The following is a 21,924-nucleotide window of genomic DNA, read 5'->3' as shown; positions in this document are numbered from 1 at the left end:
TTTTTGAAAATAACTACCCTGTTTTTTTCCTTCATGTTATGTATTGGAATTTAATAGCCTAAATGGTGACAGGGGTTCCAAATTAGCTTTGGCTAGAAACCCTGTATGTGGGGCCATCTTTTTCGCGTTTTACCTGTAACAACGTCTACTTGTATTGTCCCTGTTAAATAAAAAGTTAATTCAATTAGCAATCAGAGAATATACTTGGACCTGTGCCTGAGATCCATCCAGTGACAAAGAGACAGGTGCAGCCGGACACTGTACATGTTTATGGGTTCCTGGAGAGTGAACAGTTTAGTGTGAATGAATTTCTGAACTTGAAAGTTATATCGAAAATAGTATACTTTCGCCAGGGTAACGTCATTGTCTTCAACGGGGGAAATCTGAACCAGAGGCTTAATAAGATGCAATACCTCCGGTAACCGCTGGAGTTTGCGAGCTTCAGAGGGAGTGTCAATCGCGGGTGCCCTGAGCTCTTCCCGCCTCATCACTGTGTGTACGCCAATAAAATTGCAGATGTCACAATTTAAGAACCAATTAAAATGAGTCTTCAGCGGCTCATAAACCAACCAAACAGTACAGGTGAAGATCAGGGATTATTCGAATAAATAAATATTGTTTATGTCTTATACATTTGTTTGGCAGCTACACATAGCTGTAGCTGGCAAAATAGAAGCGTAGTCCTGATATATGGCATAATTAGATGGCCTGCACGAAGAACAAGTGAGCATATACAAAAATATATAATTAAGTTCTAATCTGTAACTTTGGCGAATGTTCCAGGCTTCCAAAAGTCAGAAACACAAAAATCTACCATTTGGTGTTAGCTACCGACCTTCACTGGCATATTAATTTCCCTATGTACTTTTGATTGAAGGGGAGGGGGAATAAATATTTTAGCGTGAGTGTTCGGTATTTGCGTTAAATTATTTATTTAAACTTAACACGAGATGATGCCACGACCAACACTAAAAACAAGGCTTTTATTAGAAACGCTTTATCACACGTAACCTTTACCAAGATGGTGGCCTCAAGCCTTATCCGCCATTATGAACATGCGCATGCGCACAGTTTGTTACGGTCTGGTTTGCGCCAACTCCGTGGAGAGGATGTAGCTTGGAGTGTCGGGGTTGATGTATTTTCCATAACAGTCATAATAGTGCAGAGATTTCTTCACTAAAAGAAGAAAACAACGGCGTCAAATGTACATTTTTACAGTCTGCTAACTTCGGCTCGGACGTTAGCAACATTCGTGGGATTGTGTTGGTTTATTATCTGATTTGGCTAGCTAGCCTGCTAGTTGGTTGTGGTATGGAATGGAAGGAGGTGGCCGATCTCTACAGCATCTTCGCAACCAGCAAGAGCAGAAACAAGAGCCATGGTTAGGCCTCTCACTGGCCACGTTCTGCATTTCTGTGGATTTCTCCAGTATTTGTTCGACCTGGCAACAAGACGAGGCAGCTTTTGAAGCGAAGCAGCCCAACCCTGAGCATTTGCTGAAAGAGGGCTCATTGCATTTGCTGGCAAGCACGATGTTTTGCTAGCTGGCTAGCTACAACTGCCATTGGCTTTTCGTTCATTTGGGGAAACGGCTAACTAGCGTTAGCTTTGCATTGTAAACAATACCTCGAACTTAGCTGTTGATGGTACTATTTTGACCTTTTTGGGTCGAATAGAATCCGCCTGTGTGGATATTGCTTTTCCCGTTGCTGTTACTGTTTCACTGAGCAGTGGCAGCCACCAATAATTCATTTTCAAGCGGAGAACTCAACTACCGTATGAATGTGGGACAAAATGGAGACCCCAACGATTGTGTACGACCTGGATACCTCTGGGGGTCTCATGGAGGTGAGGCATTAAGGCAACATATCCGTCAGCTACATGTACTAACTAGGCATTCAGATTAGCCAACTGTCCATTTTGGACTTGAACAAAATGTCAAAGCAGTGATTTGTCAGGCTAGCTATAGTCGAACGTTACCTCTAGCTAGCTAGCTACATAACGGGTGTATGGGTTCAGATTGTGTATAACGTTCGCTATCGTTGTGCATTTTGGTATTTAGTCGTGTTAAACTTAGCTGGCTACTATGTCCTAATTGACAGCTATGGCATTTTATCCAGAGTGGAATTTTCATTTAACTCTGCCTTCGGACATTGAGGCGAGCTAGCATAGTTGGCTAACGTTTAGAACCGTTAGCCAGCGAACTATAGCTCAGCTAAGTTACTGAAACGTTAGCTAGATGGCCAGCATGCGAACAAACTGTATTTATAGTCAGGTGCACTATAACCAGTGATAATTGTGGTTTGCATGTGTAGAATTAGCTAGTCAGCTAGCCAGCCAATGCTAGCAAGTTGGTTGAGGTCGTTAGCTTGTGATAACGTTAGCCCTTCAGTCATTCAGCCAGCTCAGTTAGCAATTAGCTCTAGCATGATTGTGGCTACTCACTAATCTATTCGTTGTGTGCTATTGCTGGAAGGTAATGTATACGTTTATATATACTTTCAGCAAATCCAGTCCCTCTTAGCACCCCCAAAGTCCGAGGATGGTGAAAAAAGGAGTCGAAAACCGGAGAAAGAGGCTCGCAGAAGCGGCAGGGCCACTAACCACGACACCTGCGATAGCTGCCGAGAGGGAGGGGACTTGCTGTGTTGTGATCATTGTCCAGCCGCCTTCCACCTACAATGCTGGTATGCCAATGGTTTTGCGCTGCAAAACTTACAAAGTTTCATTGTTGCAGGTACCTTGCAATGATGTGTTCCATTCACCTTAAACGATCGGCGTTAACTAGATGAAAGTATCCTAATTGTCGTTACACCGGCAAGGTGGCAAATTAACGTGATATAGCTCGTTAACTTCAACTATATGACCTGTGACGCTTTTTAAATAATAGCGTATATTGTCTACACACCAACGACAGTTGTGTGAATTGTGTAATTGTCTGGATTAACCATCACCTGCACAGTGACTCTTTCGTCGTAATGTAGGGTACCTAAATTAGCTAACTAACTTGACTAGTTATTTTTCAATGTTTATGTTGACTACCGACCTTCTGTATTTCGTTTTGGGATAGATGGCCAGCCTGTATCCTGATTGTCTTTAGTAATTGGGTTGTAGTGTGCTTGCAGGCAGAATGGCCTTGCATCGCAAACCGTTTCTTTCCGAGTATTTTCTTTGTGCCAAACGCTGGGAGCGCTCTGAAATGTTAAAAATGGAGTCTCCGCTGCGGTTCGCCTGTGTGCTTCTGTTTACAATATGGCGACCTCCCTTTAAATTGTTTTATTCCAGCGCCATTTTGCTGACATTTCACGGAGTTCATAGCGCTATGTGTCGTATTCAGAGCTCCTGAAAAAGGATGCCCGCGTTGTATGGACGTGGCTTTGCCAAGGCCGACTGCCTTCGCTTGCTCGGTAGCTGCTGGGTGGTGCTTCCAGATGAGCTTTGGCTACACCGTTAGCTAGACACTCTCCGAGGAAAGCCATTACCGTATAGCCAGAGACTTTCCATGCGGGGGCACGTTGTTGTTCCACGTGATGGGTCCCCTGTTCAACCATCCAGCAACAATTGAATGGACAAAATCATAATCGTTTTGGGTATTTTCTGAATGACGTTTCTCAAGAGGCAGATGCTGAACCAGCATACGTTTAAGAGCATACTGATGAGATAAACTCTGCTGCTGTCACAAGTATGACGGACTCTAAGGTCGCTTAAAAAAAAAAAAAAATACAAATACAAAATAATTTTGAATCATTTTAATAACATGTTGGTTTATGATTCCCTTCTCCTTGCTAGTGTGAAATGTCTGAGCTCTCTTGATTAGTGACCATCCCCATGGCAACGTAGTGTTTTGTAGTAATTCAGTGGTTGACCCTGTTCTGCTTCTAGGATATAACTGTTTGTCTGATCACTCCGATTTCCTCAACTGTTGTCTTGCGTATCTTTTGGATCAATGTTTAATTCCTCAGTTTTTGTTGTTGTTAAAATGCTGGTTTTGATGAGGGGATCTTAGTGGTAAATCAACACTATCATCAGACCCAAACTGATTGCTAATAAGGTTTGTGTGTATGTGTGTGGACGGGTGTTGTTGGGAATGTTAGCTGCTGTGTTTACCCCTGAGCACAGACGCAGAAACACAACCACAATGCATTTCAATGGAAGTACTGGCAAGAAAAAATAAATGCCACCTCACCATGGCCTTGCTTTTTGCTGTGGTTGCTTTCCTTTCTTTGCCAGTGAGCTCCATGTGTATACATTTGTATAAAATTCACAGCGGAATCCAGTCCGTCGGTAATGTTGGTCATTTTCTTTGTGTCAGGCAGAAAGTGCCTGTGCTGTCTAGAAACGGCCACCAGAGGGAGACATACCCACTTGATACATGGCTAGAGAAGGCTGATAATTTGGGCCTTCATTCAGTCTGGTGTAATCACACATTAGATGGGATAGAACGAGCAGCCCGTGTCCCAGATGTAGCAGAATCACTGTTTGTGTTGAGGAATTTATGTAGCAGAATCACTGTTTGTGTTGAGGAATTTATGTAGCAGAATCACTGTTTGTGTTGGGGAACTGATGTAGCAGAATCAATGTTTGTCTTAGAGAACTGATGTAGCAGAATCACTGTTTGTGTTGGGGAACTGATGTCCCTGATGTTGCCGAATCACTGTTTGTGTAGGGGAACTGATGTAGCAGAATCACTGTTTGTGTTGGGGAACTGATGTAGCAGAATCACTGTTTGTGTTGGGGAACTGATGTAGCAGAATCACTGTTTGTGTTGGGGAACTGATGTAGCAGAATCACTGTTTGTGTTGGGGAACTGATGTAGCAGAATCACTGTTTGTGTTGGGGAACTGATGTAGCAGAATCACTGTTTGTGTTGGGGAACTGATGTAGCAGAATCACTGTTTGTGTTGGGGAACTGATGTAGCAGAATCACTGTTTGTGTTGGGGAACTGATGTAGCAGAATCACTGTTTGTGTTGGGGAACTGATGTAGCAGAATCACTGTTTGTGTTGGGGAACTGATGTAGCAGAATCACTGTTTGTGTTGGGGAACTGATGTAGCAGAATCACTGTTTGTGTTGGGGAACTGATGTAGCAGAATCACTGTTTGTGTTGGGGAACTGATGTAGCAGAATCACTGTTTGTGTTGGGGAACTGATGTAGCAGAATCACTCTCTGTGTCAGGGAGCTGGTGACATGACCAGGGACTATGTACGATTGGTGGATTGTTGCCGGGGCTGTGGGAGAGGCGTAAGCGTCTTCTCACCTTCTCAAACTTCCTCTTTTCGTCTGGCTGTGCACATGCCCTGACTGCATCAGCCTCTGGGGACAGTTCTCCGCCGAACACAAGCTAACGGTAAATAGTTTGAATGTTTGAAAATTTCCCTTGTTGCATCTTATTGAGGAACGATATTTCAGAATAGGAACTAAACAGGTTTCTTGCTTCAGGTAACCTGGAATGTATTAAAATAGGCAGGAGGACTGGGGGCAGCCTGTAGCCTGCTGGTTAAGGAACACCACTGGGACCCGGGAGGTTGGTGGTTTAAGCCACGATAAGATCTGCACAGCTCTTGGGCCCTTGAGCAAGGGTCTTAACTCCACATTGGCCCCTGCTTAGTCTAAGCAACTGTACATTCTGATGTCTCCAAATGTATTGCCAAATAAGGCTGATGTTGAAGCAGGGAAACGCTGAATAATAATAACGTGAGTTAGGTTTGTCGTACACAAGGACACTTTACCTTTGGGGTTGGTGTTGTGCTGGCTGCGGTCTCATCTGACCATAGCACTCCCTTCCAGTCATAACTCCAATGAGGTTTGGCAAACTCCAGATGTTTGGTTTAGTGTATTGTGCTCAGTAAGGGCTGTCTTGGGGCCACCCTTCCAGAGAGTTTGTTGGTATGGAGGTGGAGTTTTTAAGGTTCTTTAGACTTGGCAACCCCAAGATGTAACCTTAAACCCTGCTCAGCAAAGTCAGCACATTTGAATGTTTGTTTTGTATTTATGACCATGCTCTGCTGCCAGCTCCCACACCACAGCTCTGCTGATTAATTTTATTAATTTTTGACTACTGGGGAGACATTTGCTCAGGCAGTAAGAGCAGCCATCTGGCAGTTGGAGGGTTGCCGGTTCGATCCCTTCCTGGGTGTGTCAAAGTGTCCCTGAGCAAGGTACCTAACCCCCAAATGCTCCTGACGAGCTGGTTGGTGCCTTGCATGGCAGCCAATCACCGTTGGTGTGTGTGTGAGTGTGTGTATGAATGGGTGAATGAGAAGTGTGCAGCCCTTTGGATAAAGGCGCTATATAAATTCCAACCATTTACTTTTCATCGCAAGGGCTCTGGGTTCCGTTTCTGTTCAGACTGGGTAATCCCTGCTTACCCTCCTTTGAAAGTGTTCTTTGCTACAATTGCACATATTTAATTACTTTTAAGCTAATTATTCAGTGCTGATGAGCATACATAACCTGACTGCTCTCCTGATTTATCAGAAAGGTTCTCCCGTGTCCCTGCAGTCTCCCCAAAACCTCCTGCTCTGTGCAGCCCCTCTGTTACTGCAGTTTTGTCCGGTTGAGTGGAAGGTGGTTGCTGGTTGGTGTTTCTTTGTGGGCTTGTGGTCAGGCACCAGTCCTGTTCAGAGTGTTTTACCTGGGGGTGATTTATTGGGTGGGGCACTGTGTAGAAGGGCGAGGAGTCCTGGGGCTGTGTGTGCGTGTGTGCGTGTGTGCGTGTGTGCGTGTGTGCGTGTGTGCGTGTGTGCGTGCGTGCGTGCGTGCGTGCGTGCGTGCGTGCGTGCGTGCGTGTGCAAGTGGGTGGGGTTCTACGGGCCCAGCTCATTCCCCCCACATGCGTGTTTGTGTGTGAATGTGTAAACCGATACAGGCACACCTGTGGCAGCAACCTGTGGTGTCAGATTCCCAACTGTTTTCATGGAAAATCTGTAGTTCAGTAGAGAATTCCCCATTCAACAGTCAGGCACACTGCACATGATGCTTCTGTGTTATTGTGGTTTCATACCGCCGTTCACTGGAATATTGAACTGGAAACAGGTTTTATAAGTCCAGGTGTAAACAGGTTTTTATTAATCCAGGTGTAAACAGGTTTTTATAAGTCCAGGTGTAAACAGGTTTTTATTAATCCAGGTGTAAACAGGTTTTTATTAATCCAGATGTAAACAGGTTTTTATTAATCCAGGTGTAAACAGGTTTTTATAAATCCAGGTCTAAACAGGTTTTTATTAATCCAGGTGTAAACAGGTTTTTATTAATCCAGGTGTAAACAAGTTTTTATAAATTCAGGTGGAGTAGAGAGGGGGAAAAGAGATGCCAGTTGAAGCTGTGCCTGAAATAGTCTCAATGCCACCTACACGTTTGCAACTCTGAAGGTAGAACAGAGTGAAGTGATGTGTTTGTGGATGGTTTTGGAGATTATTAATCTTACTGGTTAATAAAACACATTTTGAAAACATGTTGATGGCTTTGTGGTGTGTCTGCCAGGGAAGCGGATTGGTGTCAGGCAGAGCCTGCTTCTATGAAGTAGTAAAAAATTCCAGAAAGTAGCTGACTGGTTGAATGGGAGTCCTCTGCCAAGTAACTATGATAGCTTGCTAGTTTAGCTGGCTAATGACTAGGCATGAGCTGGTATGAGATTTCAGAAAGTACAACCCCGGCCAGGAATACCACGGTTAGGGTTCATAGTATCATGGTATTGCACACCTAAATGTTATTGTCTAGTAAGTCTAAACCTGCAGCTCAACCTTAGAGCTTTCCAAGGTTTTTGGAGACAAGTTCACTTTCTACACATTTGCTTTTCCTGAGGAAAAAAATTTAGCTCAAAATGTTCCGAAAACCTGAGCTATGTTGGGCTTATTGGGATATAGTCTTGTGTGTCAAAACGGCATTCGTGCTAGATAACCACCCCTCTACTCTAGATGTCAAGATGCAGGCTTTTGCTCACTGAGTAATTTTTCAGCCAGAGAGTTTTTGATTTCTTGTGTTTGGTTATTGTTGCGTTAGTAAAGCTGCTAAAAGGTGACTGTGCCGTGCATTTATCCATTTCATTATTTGGTTAAACATTTAAATAAATAACAAATGAATAAAACAGCTTAGTCTTGAGCTTCATGTTATGTGAAATTAGTTAGCCCTGCTAAATGAGCTTTCTCACTTCCAGGCTGTGGACATGCTCATCTGGATTTCGAGGTCGTAGAGTGTCTAGTGTCATGAAGGCAAACTTGTGAGCAGGACGGGGCATAGCATTGCGCTTCCTCTGTGGTGCTATAATGATTCGGATAATGATCTCCGGGAAGTCTTGGCTGTACGATGGAGTGTTGTTAGTTCAGAGAGGCTGTGGACTGGGGATCAGAGCAGTGCTGTGTGCAGTAATGATGACATCCACATTGTTGATGAGAAATGATCATTTGAGGCACTTGTTTGCAGTGGCTGTGAGATTCCTGGCTGTTTGAATGTAGTGGAAACCCTGCTCCTGCTCTCTCTGCAGTAACCCCCCTCTGAGTGAGGAAATGCTGCCCCCTGGAGACTGGATGTGTCATCGCTGCAGTGTGCGCAGGAAGGTGAGCGACCGTCCGGTCATACTCTGTTTTTACGTGTTCACATGCATTTGGTTCCGTGAATTTATTTCCTAGATGTTTTCTTCTGGACCTTTTTAGGCGCATCCAGAATTTTAGCACTCTTTTTTTGGGATATTTATTATCAATGGGAACTGGCCTAATTCTACCCGACAAGCATGATGTACTTATAAATTGTTTCTGCAGAATTCTGCTTGTAGGGTCTCCATTGGATGTTTGTGCTCACTGAGTGGACCCCAAATCTCACTTGCGTAAAGTGCAATGAGCTTGATAACACTGTCAAAGAGATTGGGCCAGATTGTGATTGGTATTAATTGAGTGAAATATTCTCTTATTTGCAATAAGTGCTGTACAAGCTTTTTCTTTTAATCTATTCAACGCCATACTAAAGCTCCCTGATTCACTCATTGCCAGACTGCAGACTGCAAGTGTAATTTAAGGTAAATTCTGTTCAAGCACAGTGCTGACTAATGTAAAGGTATAGCTATTTTGCTGACATCTGGCCTTTTTTTGGAATATCATTACTTTAGTCTTCTTTGGGTTTACTGCCAGGGCCCGGGTCAGGCAGTAGTCCTCCAGCAGAGCCAAGTTCTACTGTCGCCCTTGTTCTGTGGGAGACGGCAGAACCAGGCCTTCAGCATACAGAGGACCTTTTACTTCTGTGTCATGTAGTGTTGGGCCAGCCCTGCAGCCCTGTTTCACACCACTGCAGCCCTGTTTGAAGTACTCTGTCCTTTTGTTGCCAATTCTCACTGTGCACTTGTTTTCTTTGTGTGTATTTATGTACCATATCTGCCCCCCCTTCTCTATCCTCTCTCTCTCTCTCTCTCTCTCTCTCTCTCTCTCTCTCTCTCTCTCTCTCTCTCTCTCTCTCTCTCTCTCTCTCTCTCTCTCTCTCTCTCTCTCCCTCTTTCTCTTTCTCTCAGAAGCGGGAGCAGCGGGCTGAGCAGATGAACGGGGCCCTGGAGCGAGGGGGTCAGGTGTCGAAGTGCTCGGGCTCTCCGTCGGGGGAGGTGGAGCTGGGCGCGGTGCGATTGGACGGCGTGCCCGGGGGAGCGGTGCGATTGGACGGTGTGCCCGGCGGGGTGGGGCTCCGCATGGCGGTGGCACAGGTACGGCTCCTGGAGAGGCGGAGCAGCCGACCAGGCACGCCCACCTCCAGCGTTTCCACGGATACAGCCACGCCCTCGGAGGCGAATGAGGACGAGGACCTGCTGGACGAGGAGGACCCCCCAGGGTCCGAGGCCCCTGGGTCAGAGCCCGAAAACGCCCCCCCGCGCCTCAAACGGCCCTTCCAGCTGCTCATCGCTGCCGCCATGGAGAGAAACCCCACCCAGTTCCAGCTGCCCAATGAGCTGACCTGCACCACAGCGCTGCCAGGTACCCAATCACAGCTCCTGTCTATACCAAATCACAGTTCCCCTCTATACGCAATCACAGCTCCCGTCTATACCCAGTCACAGCTCCCGTCTATACCCAATCACAGCTCCCGTCTATACCCAATCACAGCTCCCGTCTATACCCAATCACAGCTCCCCTCTATACGCAATCACAGCTCCCCAATCACAGCTCCCCTCTATACGCAATCACAGCTCCCCTCTATACGCAATCACAGCTCCCCTCTATACCCAATCACAATCACAGTTCCCCTCTATACCCAGTCACAGCTCCCGTCTATACCCAGTCACAGCTCCCGTCTATACCCAATCACAGCTCCCGTCTATACCCAATCACAGCTCCCCTCTATACGCAATCACAGCTCCCCAATCACAGCTCCCCTCTATACGCAATCACAGCTCCCCTCTATACGCAATCACAGCTCCCCTCTATACGCAATCACAGCTCCCCTCTATACCCAATCACAATCACAGCTCCCCTCTATACCCAATCACAGCTCTTGTCTATACCCAATCACAGCTCTCGTCTATACCCAATCGCAGCCCTCGTCTATACCCAATCGCAGCTCCCGTCTTTACCCAATCGCAGCTTCCCTCTATATCCTCTATACCCAGTCGCAATCACTGCTCCCCTCTATACCCAACCACAGCTCCTCTCTATACCCCATCACAGCTCCTCTCTATCCCCAATCGCAGCTCAGAGCCTTACCCAATCATAGCTCACAATTAGATCAGTATAGCTGTTGGGGCCCCTGAGCAAGGCCCTCACCCCCACATTGCTTCAGGTGGATGCTTAGTCTAATCAACTGCAAGTCATTTTTGAGTGTCATCTAAATAACTGTAATACCCAATCACTATAATACTGTGTCTGTGTATCCTCAGGCAGCAGTAAGCGTAAGAGGAGAGAGGAGATGTCTGGGAAGAATGTGAAGAGGCCCCAGCACGAGCTGGACCATAATGGGCTGGTCCCCTTACCAGTCAAAGTGTGCTTCACCTGCACCAGGTAAACTGTGTGTGTGCTTCACCTGCGCTAGGTAAACTGTGTGTGTGTGTGCTTCACCTGCGCTAGGTAAACTGTGTGTGTGCTTCACCTGCACCAGGTAAACTGTGTGTGTGTGCTTCACCTGCACCAGGTAAACTGTGTGTGTGTGTGTGTGTGTGTGTGTGCTTCACCTGCGCCAGGTAAACTGTGTGTGTGTGCTTCACCTGCGCTAGGTAAACTGTGTGTGTGTGTTTCACCTGCGCTAGGTAAACTGTGTGTGTGTGTGTTCTTCACCTGCGCCAGGTAAACTGTGTGTGTGTGCTTCACCTGCGCTAGGTAAACTGTGTGTCTGCTTCACCTGCGCCAGGTAGAACCTGTGAGTGTGGTGGGGTGGAGTGGGGTGGCCTGCGGCAGGTGAACTGTGTGTGTGTGTGCTTCACCTGAGAGAGTGGAGTGGAGTGGTTATTCACCTGCAGCGGGTAAACCCCTCCTCCCTATGTGTGTGCGCTAGACCTGCGGCAGGTAAACTGTGTGTGTGTGTGTGTGTGTGTGTGTGTGTGTGAGAGTGACTAATCCAGATTTGCACAGCTTCATGCATGAGGAATTTTCCCACAATGCTCCTCACCACGTCAATCCCCAGTCCTTCAGTAATTTCCTTTATTTATTCCTTTCCCACCAATTCCAGCAGCTTCAGTAGCTCTGGGAAATTGCCCCGTCTCTCTCAAACAGACCCACAAAACGCAGCCATGTCTAACAAATATGTAAAGCAGTACTTCAGCGAAAAAACTTCCCAAGTATATTTTCCTTGCTCTCCTATGTGTTTGTTTCTTTCCTCATCAGCAATTTGGGGTTTTGTTGTTCCATACCAGCTCACACAGCTGTAATGATTAAAAGTCAAAGATGGTAATCCGTGACAGGCAGTTTCTATAGGACGTCAGGTTTCCACACTTCGTGTCTCAGTGAAACGCGGTGAAGCGATCTGTGTGGAGCTGTAAAATGTGGGTTTTTGCCGCTGGTGTTGTAACCAGAGAGGTGATGGGAATGTGTGATTGGCAGGGGGGCGTTTGGCCTGGGGCGGCACTGCCTTAATTACAGGCTGAGTGACAGGTCCTTCAGGTCACATGACTGCGCTTGTTTTTTGTCTCAATTGCTCTGACTCTCAATGAGTTTTCAATGAGCTGTTCAGCAGCTGTGTGGCTGAAGTTAGGTTTTTTTTGAGAAGGAGCTTGCTTTGTCTTAGTTATTCCTTTTTATCCACGTTGTTAATGCTTTATTTTACAGCCGTTAATTGCATAGTACTTACTGGATGAATACCAGCAGCCTGTTGCAGCAGTATAACGTAAGTTCAAACGTAGGCTATTTTGAACATTAATTCAGAGTTACGCCATAACTTGATGTAAACCGGTTGCACCAACTGATTTAGTTTCAACGTGGAGTTAAGGCACTTAAGAAACTTATAATTTACACCTGCTCCCTACTAGGTGTAAAGTAATTCCTGAAATAGCCTTTGACAAAGCGCAGCATAAGCGCGGTATAAACTAGCTGTGCATTATCCACGATAGATGACCCCTTTAATTTGTATGCTGTAATTGACGCGCACTCATTTTTAAAGTAACCAACCTCTCTGATTACAGGAATACTTAATATAATATAATATAATATAATAATATAATATTAATATAATATAATTACTCCCTAAATTAGAAGAGGTTATAATGAAAATATTTTATTTTGATTGTTGGGGAGCAATACAAAGAAACACTGTTAAGGCAGTTCAAATACATCCACTGAAAGCTCAATGAGTTGCCACCAGCTAGAATAACAGGCTGCAGGCGGCCGTTGAGAGAGAAAAGTCTTGCCATCGTATTACTGGGCACTAGGAGGGCACGAGACTGCAATAGCTAATTTTTTAAACGTGCGTGATTGATGTGAATATAGAAATGTTGCTGTATGCGACAACGTTTTGGCTTGCGATCAACTTGGCTAAGATGTGCCCTAAGTATGAATTATGCAACCGAGACAGCTGTAGTTTTAAACTAACTACTTGCAATGTCACATTTAGTGTGGACTTTACACTGTAACTTATAAAATTATACTGGTGCAACAGGCTTATTAGGTAACTAATTTCATTTCAGAGGAAAGTTCTCTGTACTGACACAGTGCTTGCATATGGTACTTACTGAATTTGTTTCATAGTACTTACCACTGAAATTAAAGTACTTAACTAATAATTACATAAGTGTGCTTACCTAGTCAATATGATGTAATTAATGGGCTGTAGAATATAGCATTGCCAAAACTTTTCAAAGAGTGGCAAAACCTTTTCCTGTCCCTGCTCCTTTAGGATGGACAGAAATGCAAAGCCAGCGATAGGCTGACCAGCACAGTAAGACCTTCTCAATGGGCTTATGGCGGTCTTGCATTTTAAAGTGATTAAAATCGCCCCCCCAGGAGCTGCAGAGTGGCCCCCCTGATTCCCTGTGACTATTGCCCCCTCCTGTTCCACATGGACTGCCTGGACCCGCCCCTCACTGCCATGCCGACAGGCAAGTGGATGTGCCCCAACCACATGGAGCACGTTGTGGTAAGCCCCGCCCCTCCATCGGACAAGTCCGCACCCCGCTCTGAGGCAAACCAACCAACATGCTCTGCTAATCTCCACATGGCACTGGGTCCCAGCCCTGTTACTGGAGATCTACAGTGCCCTCCATAATGTTTGGGACAAAGATCCATAGTTTATTGATTTGCCTGTGTACTCCACAATATGAGATTTGTAATAAAATATTGCATGTGGTTAAGTGCACATTGTCAGATTTTAATGACTATTATTTTCTTTTAATATATTTTGGTTTTACCGTGTAGAAATTACAGCTGGGTTTATATATAGTCCCCCCATTTCAGGGCACCATCATGTTTGGGATACAGCAATTTTATGTTAATGTAAGTAGCCATTTACATGTAATGTAAATGTAAATTATGCTGATAAAACCATTTAGCCAAAAAATGTGCTCCATAGTTTAAGTCATGAATGGTCCAAGGTATCAGACGAGCTTCAAATGACTGCTTCTGCCAGATATGCAGTTAGATACGAAAGTAATTGTGTCTCCTGAATATTTTTTCCATTGAGTTCAACAGGACAATTTGTCAGGAGAAACAATTATTCACCTGCCCCCTCAAATATCTGCAACAGCCTGGAAACATTCTTCCTCCTGAATCTGTGGTTCAATTGCACCAAATTAGGGTTGAAATGAAAACCTACAGGGCCATACATCTCCAGGAACAGGGTTGGTGTTGTAGAGTCAACAATCAAGACATTGTTTGAGCAGTAGAACACACACAGTCAATAGCAGGCCATTCAGCCCTTATTGGCTCTCCATTCCCCCGTATCTAAAAGATAACCGCGAGCGTTCTGCCTCCATGCTCCTTTCAGCTGAGCCAGAAGAACATGACCCTAAGCAACCGCTGCCAGCTGTTCGACCACTTCCAGGACCGCATCTCCCAGCATGCCGTGAAGGTGGACTTCCTGCGGAGGGTCCACCGGCAGCACCCGCCCAATCGCCGTGGCGTCCACTCGCACAGGAAGAGAACGCTGAAGGTACCGCCTGACGTCCTGCGGGGGCAGTGTGTTGCTGCGCGTAACGTTTCGCAGAACCCTGCTGACTCGCTGTGCGTCTGTCTGTCCAGGTCCCAGAGGCCATCAAGGCCCAATACAAGTGCCCTCCCCAGATGTTGGCCACCGCAGGAATCCGCAACGGGGAACTGATCTGCACCGGCGTTCCAGAGACCCCCGAAACGCACCCCACCGATACCCCCCACGCAACCAGCGAGGCTGAGCAGCAGGAGGTAGCCAAGCAACTGAAAGCACAACTCCACCTTTACACACAATACACCTGAAATTCCTATATCAGTTCTTCATTCATTCTGATTAAATGAGTCACAAAGACTTTACAGAGATTAACAGAAGCCCCAAAAAGCGCTTCATGCTAGGACCCTACACTCATATTGTATATCTGTACAGTACACACTCTACTGATGGTTTTGGCTGTGTGAGGCTCTGTGGTTAGCGTGTTGAGTGATGATTTGGCTGTGTGAGGTTGTGTGTTTAGCGTGTTGTGATGGTTTGGCTGTGTGGTTAGCGTGTTGTGTGGTGATTTGGCTGTGTGAGGTTGTGTGATGAGCATGTTGTGATGGTTTGACTGTGTGGTTAGCGTGTTGAGTGGTGGTTTGGCTGTGTGAGGTTGTGTGTTTAGCGTGTTGAGTGATGGTTTGGCTGTGTGGTTAGCGTGTTGAGTGATGGTGTTTGTTGTCTGTTGCGTGCTAGCTGGAGTGATTTGCATGTTGAGTGTGTCTGTTCTCCCTCTGCAGTGGCTCCGTGATGTCATCACGCTTCAGTGCAGCATCATGAGGCATTTGTCCTGTCGGAGGGACGCGGCCTCACGCTGGGACTCGGAGCCGGGCGAGAAGGCCGATGTGAAGCCCTGTGTAGCCCCGCCCGGGGAGAGCCTCTCCCTGTGCCCCGCAGACCGGACACCGGCCCCTGCCAGCCCCGTGTGCAGTACCGTCCCCAACCCATCGGGGGCCCCAGCCGTGTGCGGTACTGTCATCGACCCACCGGGGGCCCCAGCTGTGTGCAGTACCCTGCCCGACCCCAAGGGGGCCCCAGCCGTGTGCAGTACCCTGCCCGACCCCAAGGGGGCCCCAGCCGTATGCAGTACCTTGCCTGACTCCCAGGGGGCTCCAGGGCACAGATCGGGGTGTGGCCTCTGCTCCGGTAGGCTCTGTCAGGGCTGCCGAACTGCCAACGGCCCAGTAGAGGACACTGCCAGGGCCAATGGGCCCCTCCCCTGCGGCCCCTCCGCCGAATCCTGCAAGCAGGGCGTCGCCCAGCTCAGAGGCCCCGCCCGGCCCTGCTCCCCGACCCCGCCCGCCACCGCCCCTCGGCCAATCAATCACGCCGCCGGAGCTCCAATCAAATCTGAGAACATGTCCGCCCACAGCCCCTGCGGGCAGAAAGGCCTGCCCTCCCCCTCCCCAAACGCCTGCACCCTCTCGGACCTGCCCCCGCCCCTCACAGGCCCGGCCAGCGGTCAGGCTGCCGCTCTCTCCAGCTGCAGGGTCTCCTCCCCCCCAGCTGGGACCCGGGCCCTCACCCCCCCCAGGGCCCCTCCAGACGCCGCAGTGGCCAGGCTGGCCTCCCCCATGCCCCCCCCAGGTAAGACATGCCCCTGACCACCAGAACCCTCTCTGTCTTACTTTTACTCTGCCATTGTAACAGATTCTTAAAGGTACAATAGGTAAGATTTTTCTGTTAACATTGTTACAAGACCATTGTAAATCCTTTCCTCTCATTGAAAAAGGCTCACTGACATGTTGACTCACCCTCTGCCTGTGTTTATAGTCCTTACATTCTGTTTTCAAAATATACAGTTGACCAAAACATTGTAGAGCTGTACAATAATTCAAGCTCATTGGCTCATTGACTCAGCCAATGACGTGGGGGCTTATTCTGATTGTTTGCGTGTAGCTGCCCAAATTGGCAATACGAACATAGTAGCAAGCGTTGCGAGCACAGTTGCACAAGCGTTGTGCCTCAGGATATTTGTCAATTTGGCAAGCCAACTAATAGCTAATGCTTGTTGCTACCGATAACAAACTGGTATTGTTTTATAACTACATATGTATCCTTGGCTAGTATACAGTTTGAGTGATCGCTTGTCTGGAGTGCAATTTGGGCAGCTATACGTCCCTTTTATCTCTTTATGTTATCATTCATGCATGTTTAGCTAAACCTATTTCTCTCAAACTGTAAGTTACAGTTGCATCGTTTGTGGTACACTATCATATCTTAGTTATATAGCCAGGTAGTTACATAGCCAAATAAGTTGCTTGCTCATAATATCGTTGATTAGCTATAAAGTGAAAACTTTAAAAAGACAAAACATATAAATAGTGTTGTGCCGCACACTAAAGTCAACATTTCATAAAGTTCGGCGAACATTTTCTTACTAGAACACTACAAAAACACGGCAGACTTGTGTAATGCAATGTAGGCTTAAAGCTATTCGTCTTTATTCTGGATGCTTTGTTCTTATGCCTGCTTTGATTAGCTGGTTACGGGGCGGCTGTGGTCGTGCGCTCACGGTTGAGGTTAACGGTGGCGTTTCTGTCTCTGCAGAGGGGAAGGGCAGTGCGCGAGTGGTCTCTCCCGCGCTGGCCGGTCTGTTCAGCAGCATGAAGGGAATCACGGACGGAGACGGAGGTGAGCGGGGGTTACCATGCCGACTGAGAACAAATGCAAACAAAGAAAAATGGTTAACTTTCTGAAAAATCATCGTGGCTATTTTACAGTGCATGAACTATTCTATTTTAATTTCCTGAACAGGAATGGGGTTGCCATGTTAATATTTATGAGCCCAGCTGAAGTCGAGGGAAAAGTACTGGCAGCCTGTACTGTTACTCACTCATTAGCCTAGAAAGTTTCAGAATTGTCTGTTTTGTAGACAAAATGGCTGCTGTCCTCTGGAGGTGACTGAGTGTTTGTGCCTGTTCAGAGCTGGAGCTGAGTGACCTGGATGAGCGGCTAATCAAACTGCTGGCCTGGCAGAGGATCCAGCAGCTCCTCCCACCCAAAGCCCTCCCCGCCCAAACCATCTGTGTGACTCCGCCCCAAACCACCACCACCACCACCGCCTCCCCAGCACCAGCACCAGCACCAGCACCCCCGCTCTCCGAAGGTGAGGTCTGCCTCCTCCATTTCCTCTACGAGTGCTTTTCCATACTCCTCCCAGTCCACCCCGGGTGGAGTTGGAGCAGCAGAGTTTGTGCGCTCACAAAGCGTGTCCTGCTCAGAGGTTTCCATGTGTCTGTCTGCACCAGAAGGACTCTCCAGGCCTCAGCACATACTTGTGCACAGTAATGAGCAGGAGAAATGTCTGCCTAGCTTGAATATGAGGTCTCCCAAGATTTAGGACAATACACTTTTATATAATATAGTATATCAACAACCACCCATATACATTAACTTCACACAACACAAATATCATACACAATCCAAAAGGTCTGTGTCTGGGTGGAGCTTTGACAGGAGAGACCCAGGTGGCTGATGGTCTCATATAAGGGGAATATAAAGTGCATATAGGGGAAACACTGCCTCAAGGTCCCCACACTCCTCGAAGCACTGCGGACATGTGCGCTTTTTTACCAGTGCTGGGATTTGGGGAAGGGGGAACAGGTACTTCAGCCCTGGCCTGTGTGGCTGAGGGATGTGCCAGAGTTACCATGGAGACACAGGTGTTCTGTTCTTCCCCTGCAGTGCAAAAGTCGGAGGTGCAGGCGCGAGCGGTGTTCTACCCGCTGACAGGAAGGGGCGGAGCCGTCAACATGTGCTACAGGACCCTGTACATTGGAACAGGTGAGGCGTTCACTTCACCAAGATGGCTCCTCTGCCCTCTTAGGAAGTTTTTGGCTTGTAATGGATATTGTGCCATTTCAACATCTTCAACCGTAGTACTGTGCTGTATTACACTATCGACCATCTGCTGCTGCAGTATAGAACATTGTCACAGTATGTTTCTATATTACAGTATAGAACATTACCACTGTTTTGTACTATTACGGTATGGAACATTACCACAGTATGTTACTATATTACTGTATAGAACATCTACTGCAGTTTTGCACTATATCAGATGCATGAAGTATAAATGTTTCCATTGGTTGCTCTGATTCTGAGGCCTATGATTTCACTTCTGCGTCCCTCTCCCTCTCCCTCTCCCTCTCCCTCTCTCTCAGGAGCCGATATGGATGTGTGCCTTACCAACTACGGTCATTGCAATTACGTTTCAGGGAAACACGCCTGCATCTTCTACGACGAGGTAGGTCGTCTGCAGAACACCCCTGCTGCATGTGCAGCATTATTATTCAGGTGGAGCTGATTCTGAGTCAGGTCTTTTTTTCGGCGTACAGGTCAGATTCTGGGTCTACTGGTGTAGTTACAGTAAAATATCACGTTAAGGGCACACAGAGGGAGGGACTCGGCAGGGTTAGCAGGATCACCGTACGAATCACTAGATCTCACCGGGCCGCCGAGGAATGAGGACGTAGACTATCCTGAAGCAGTTGGCATGGGTAATTGGAATAGATATGGTACAATTGGCAACCAAATAGGGTGATTGGTTGTCCCTATAAGGCGGCTCCTTCCTGTAACCCCTTCCCTTCCCCCGCTCCCCCAGAACACGAAACACTACGAGCTGCTGAACTACAGCGAGCACGGCACAACCGTGGACAACGTCCTGTACTCCTGTGACTTCTCTGAGAAGAGCTCGCCCTGCCCCGCCAGTAGTGTCCTGACCAAAGTGCACAACGTCATCCGTGAGTATGGTGTGTGTCTGTGTCTGTGTCTGTGTCTGTGTCTGTGTCTGTGTCTGTGTCTGTGTCTGTGTCTGTGTCTGTGTCTGTGTGCAAGAATTTTTCAACTGCTAAATTTTCTTTTTTGAAAGCTATTTTCAAGCAATGAGAAAATAGCAAATAGCTTTTCATACCTAGCATTCACGTGTCGCTCCGAACGGTAGTTAGCTAGCATTAAACTGCTATCAACAAGTATCGTCAGCCAGCTTTAAAACATCTCCAGGGATGCAATGTAACATGAAGTCCTGCTTCTCTCCGCAGGCCGCTGCAAGAGGAGGAAGCGGGAGGAGGAGGGGGGCGAGGGCGAGGCGGAGGGGGAGGGGGGTGTGGAGCCGGGCCCGGCCCGGGGGGTGATGAGCCATCGCTCCCAGGGGGGCGGGAGGGCGCCCTGCAGCTGTAAGGCCAGCAGCTCCAGCCTGATCGGGGGCAGCGGGGCCGGGTGGGAGGGCACGGCTCTGCTCCACCACGGCAGCTACATCAAGCTGGGCTGCCTGCAGTTCGTCTTCAGCCTGGCAGAGTTCAGCCCGGCCCGTCGGCAGCCCAGAGACGAGCCGGCCGCAGTACCGCCCGCTGGCCAGGAGGGGCCGCCAGAGCCCGAACACAAACACACGCTCAAACTCTACCAAGTGCCCGTGCTGCGCTCAAACTCTGTCCCCTAACCCCACTCCCTGTTCCTGTTCCTGTTCCCAGGGCTGCTGGGGAAAACGGGGGACATTTTTATTTAACTCTTCATACTTTTTGCATGAAAATGAAGTATTTTCGAGGGCTCAAGTTTTATGGGGCCATACAATCTTGCACATAGGATTTCTATACATTATTATTTTTTAAATGCGTTATCTAAGTTATTTAGATTTGCATTAAAAAAAAAGGAAAAAGGGATACTTTGATTGTCCTCGTTCTAAATTAATGGGAAAAGAATTCTCAATTTCCACTAAGATTAAGTAATCAAAAATGTTCTATTTTCTGCCAGTACAGATAGTTTTTATAAAAACATACTTTTTATTTCTTTTTTTTTTTTCATAAAATCAACGTACTCTTGGTCATTATTATTTTATGTACATTACATTGTAATCATTTTTGTTGCTACTTTTGCACTACAGGTAGCTATATATTCATATGTCTGTATACATGCATATATGCATACACTTGAGTATGTATATTTGTTTATATATAAATGATTCGGTGATTTCGACTGTAAACAGGAGAAACACTGGATTCTTGTACATACACACCATTGTGTTGGTTTTTAACTTGTACAGTACTTCATAGGCTCCAGTCGTAACGTTATGTAGCATTGTAAAAGGAAAAAAAAAAACAATTGTCGTAAAACGTGTCCAGAGTCCTATCTGTCTGATACTGTAGCTCCAGATGTACATAGTGACTATAGTTTTAGCTTTCCTATGAACACTTGTGTCTTCTGTATATAAACCAACTTCTGTTCCTGCCTGTCTGTTATAACGGTGTAAATACATAAAGATTTTTTAAGAACCAGCTTAAAGACCGAGTATGTTTGTGTTTTGGGAACTTACACATTCGTCTGTTTTTGTCCTGAGCGGAATTTGTACACACCGTACCAGTCGCCAGACACACCTTGTCCTTTTCTGATTTTTCTGATTAATGTTTTATTTCCTTCACAAGTGGTCAAAGTGCAGATTCTCAGATTTTATTAAACAAAGTTTATACATTTTGGTTTCACCATGTAGTAATTACAGCACTTTTTATACATAGCCCCCCATTTCAATGTTTGAGACAAATTAACATAATGTCAAATACAGTTGTCAAGTTTTGTATTTTGTTGTGTATCTTTGCATGCCTCGACTTCCTGAAGTCTGTGCCAGATCAACATCATCAGAGTATGGGTATCTTACTGTACTTTCAGGTTGTCTTACAAGCGATACTAAAACCACTTAGCATTTGAATGGATCTCTGAGAATTTCGGGGGTGGGACTTAATTCAGGTGTAAATTATGCTGATACACTTTGGAACACATTTGTGTACTAAATGGTTTTAAGTCATCAAGGGTCTGGGGTAGCAAACCAGCCTCACACTGGTGCTGGTGCCGTGCTGCCAGTAGATATCTGGTGGACACTACAGCGGTTGTTTCTCCTGAATAGTTTGTCCATGGCGCTCAACAGAAAAATTATCAAGAGAAACAACCCTTGTGGCATCTAATGCATATCTGGCGGTGGGTCATTGATATTTTGGAGATGTTTTGCTGTCAGTGGTCCAGGGGCACTATTTACGATCAATGGTGCAATGAATTCAACAACAAAGTACAGGAGATTTTGGCAGAAAATCTGTGCCCCTGCTATGTAGCTGAGCTGTGATCATAGGTCAATAGTCCAGCAGGACCATGACACTGCACTTTTTTTGTAATGTTGGGAGGCCTGGCCTTTTTTTGTCTCAGTCTGTGACTCGGTCAGGCTTGTAAGTCGTTATCAATGCATTGGGGGCGCCTGCTGTTTTAGTCCCCTTCTTTGCGTATAAGAGTATCAGATCAGTATCACTATCAGTATAACAGAGTCTAAAGTTCTGTTCTTGCTAGCGAGTATTTTTAACAACCGGTC

The 21,924-nt window shown here is 46.6% G+C and overlaps 1 protein-coding gene across 1 annotated transcript; it reads left to right on the top strand.

Annotated features, from left to right (window-relative positions):
- Nucleotides 1-1,096: 1,096 nt before the first annotated feature.
- Nucleotides 1,097-20,855, top strand: LOC133107559 (PHD finger protein 12-like). The gene is made up of 15 exons (XM_061216551.1): nt 1,097-1,848; nt 2,506-2,687; nt 8,485-8,557; nt 9,499-9,952; nt 10,852-10,972; nt 13,403-13,535; nt 14,382-14,546; nt 14,636-14,794; nt 15,317-16,163; nt 17,127-17,210; nt 17,503-17,685; nt 18,264-18,362; nt 18,743-18,825; nt 19,183-19,321; nt 19,619-20,855. Exons 1-15 carry the CDS (start codon nt 1,783-1,785, stop codon nt 20,014-20,016), a joined length of 3,186 nt encoding a protein of 1,061 aa, XP_061072535.1. The 5' UTR covers nt 1,097-1,782; the 3' UTR covers nt 20,017-20,855.
- The last annotated feature ends 1,069 nt before the right edge of the window (nt 20,856-21,924 follow it).

The sequence above is a fragment of the Conger conger genome, chromosome 13, assembly GCF_963514075.1.
Source record: "Conger conger chromosome 13, fConCon1.1, whole genome shotgun sequence".
Taxonomy (NCBI): domain Eukaryota; kingdom Metazoa; phylum Chordata; class Actinopteri; order Anguilliformes; family Congridae; genus Conger; species Conger conger.
Note: the sequence above shows the minus strand (reverse complement) of the source record. Positions and strands in the feature narration are given on the sequence as shown.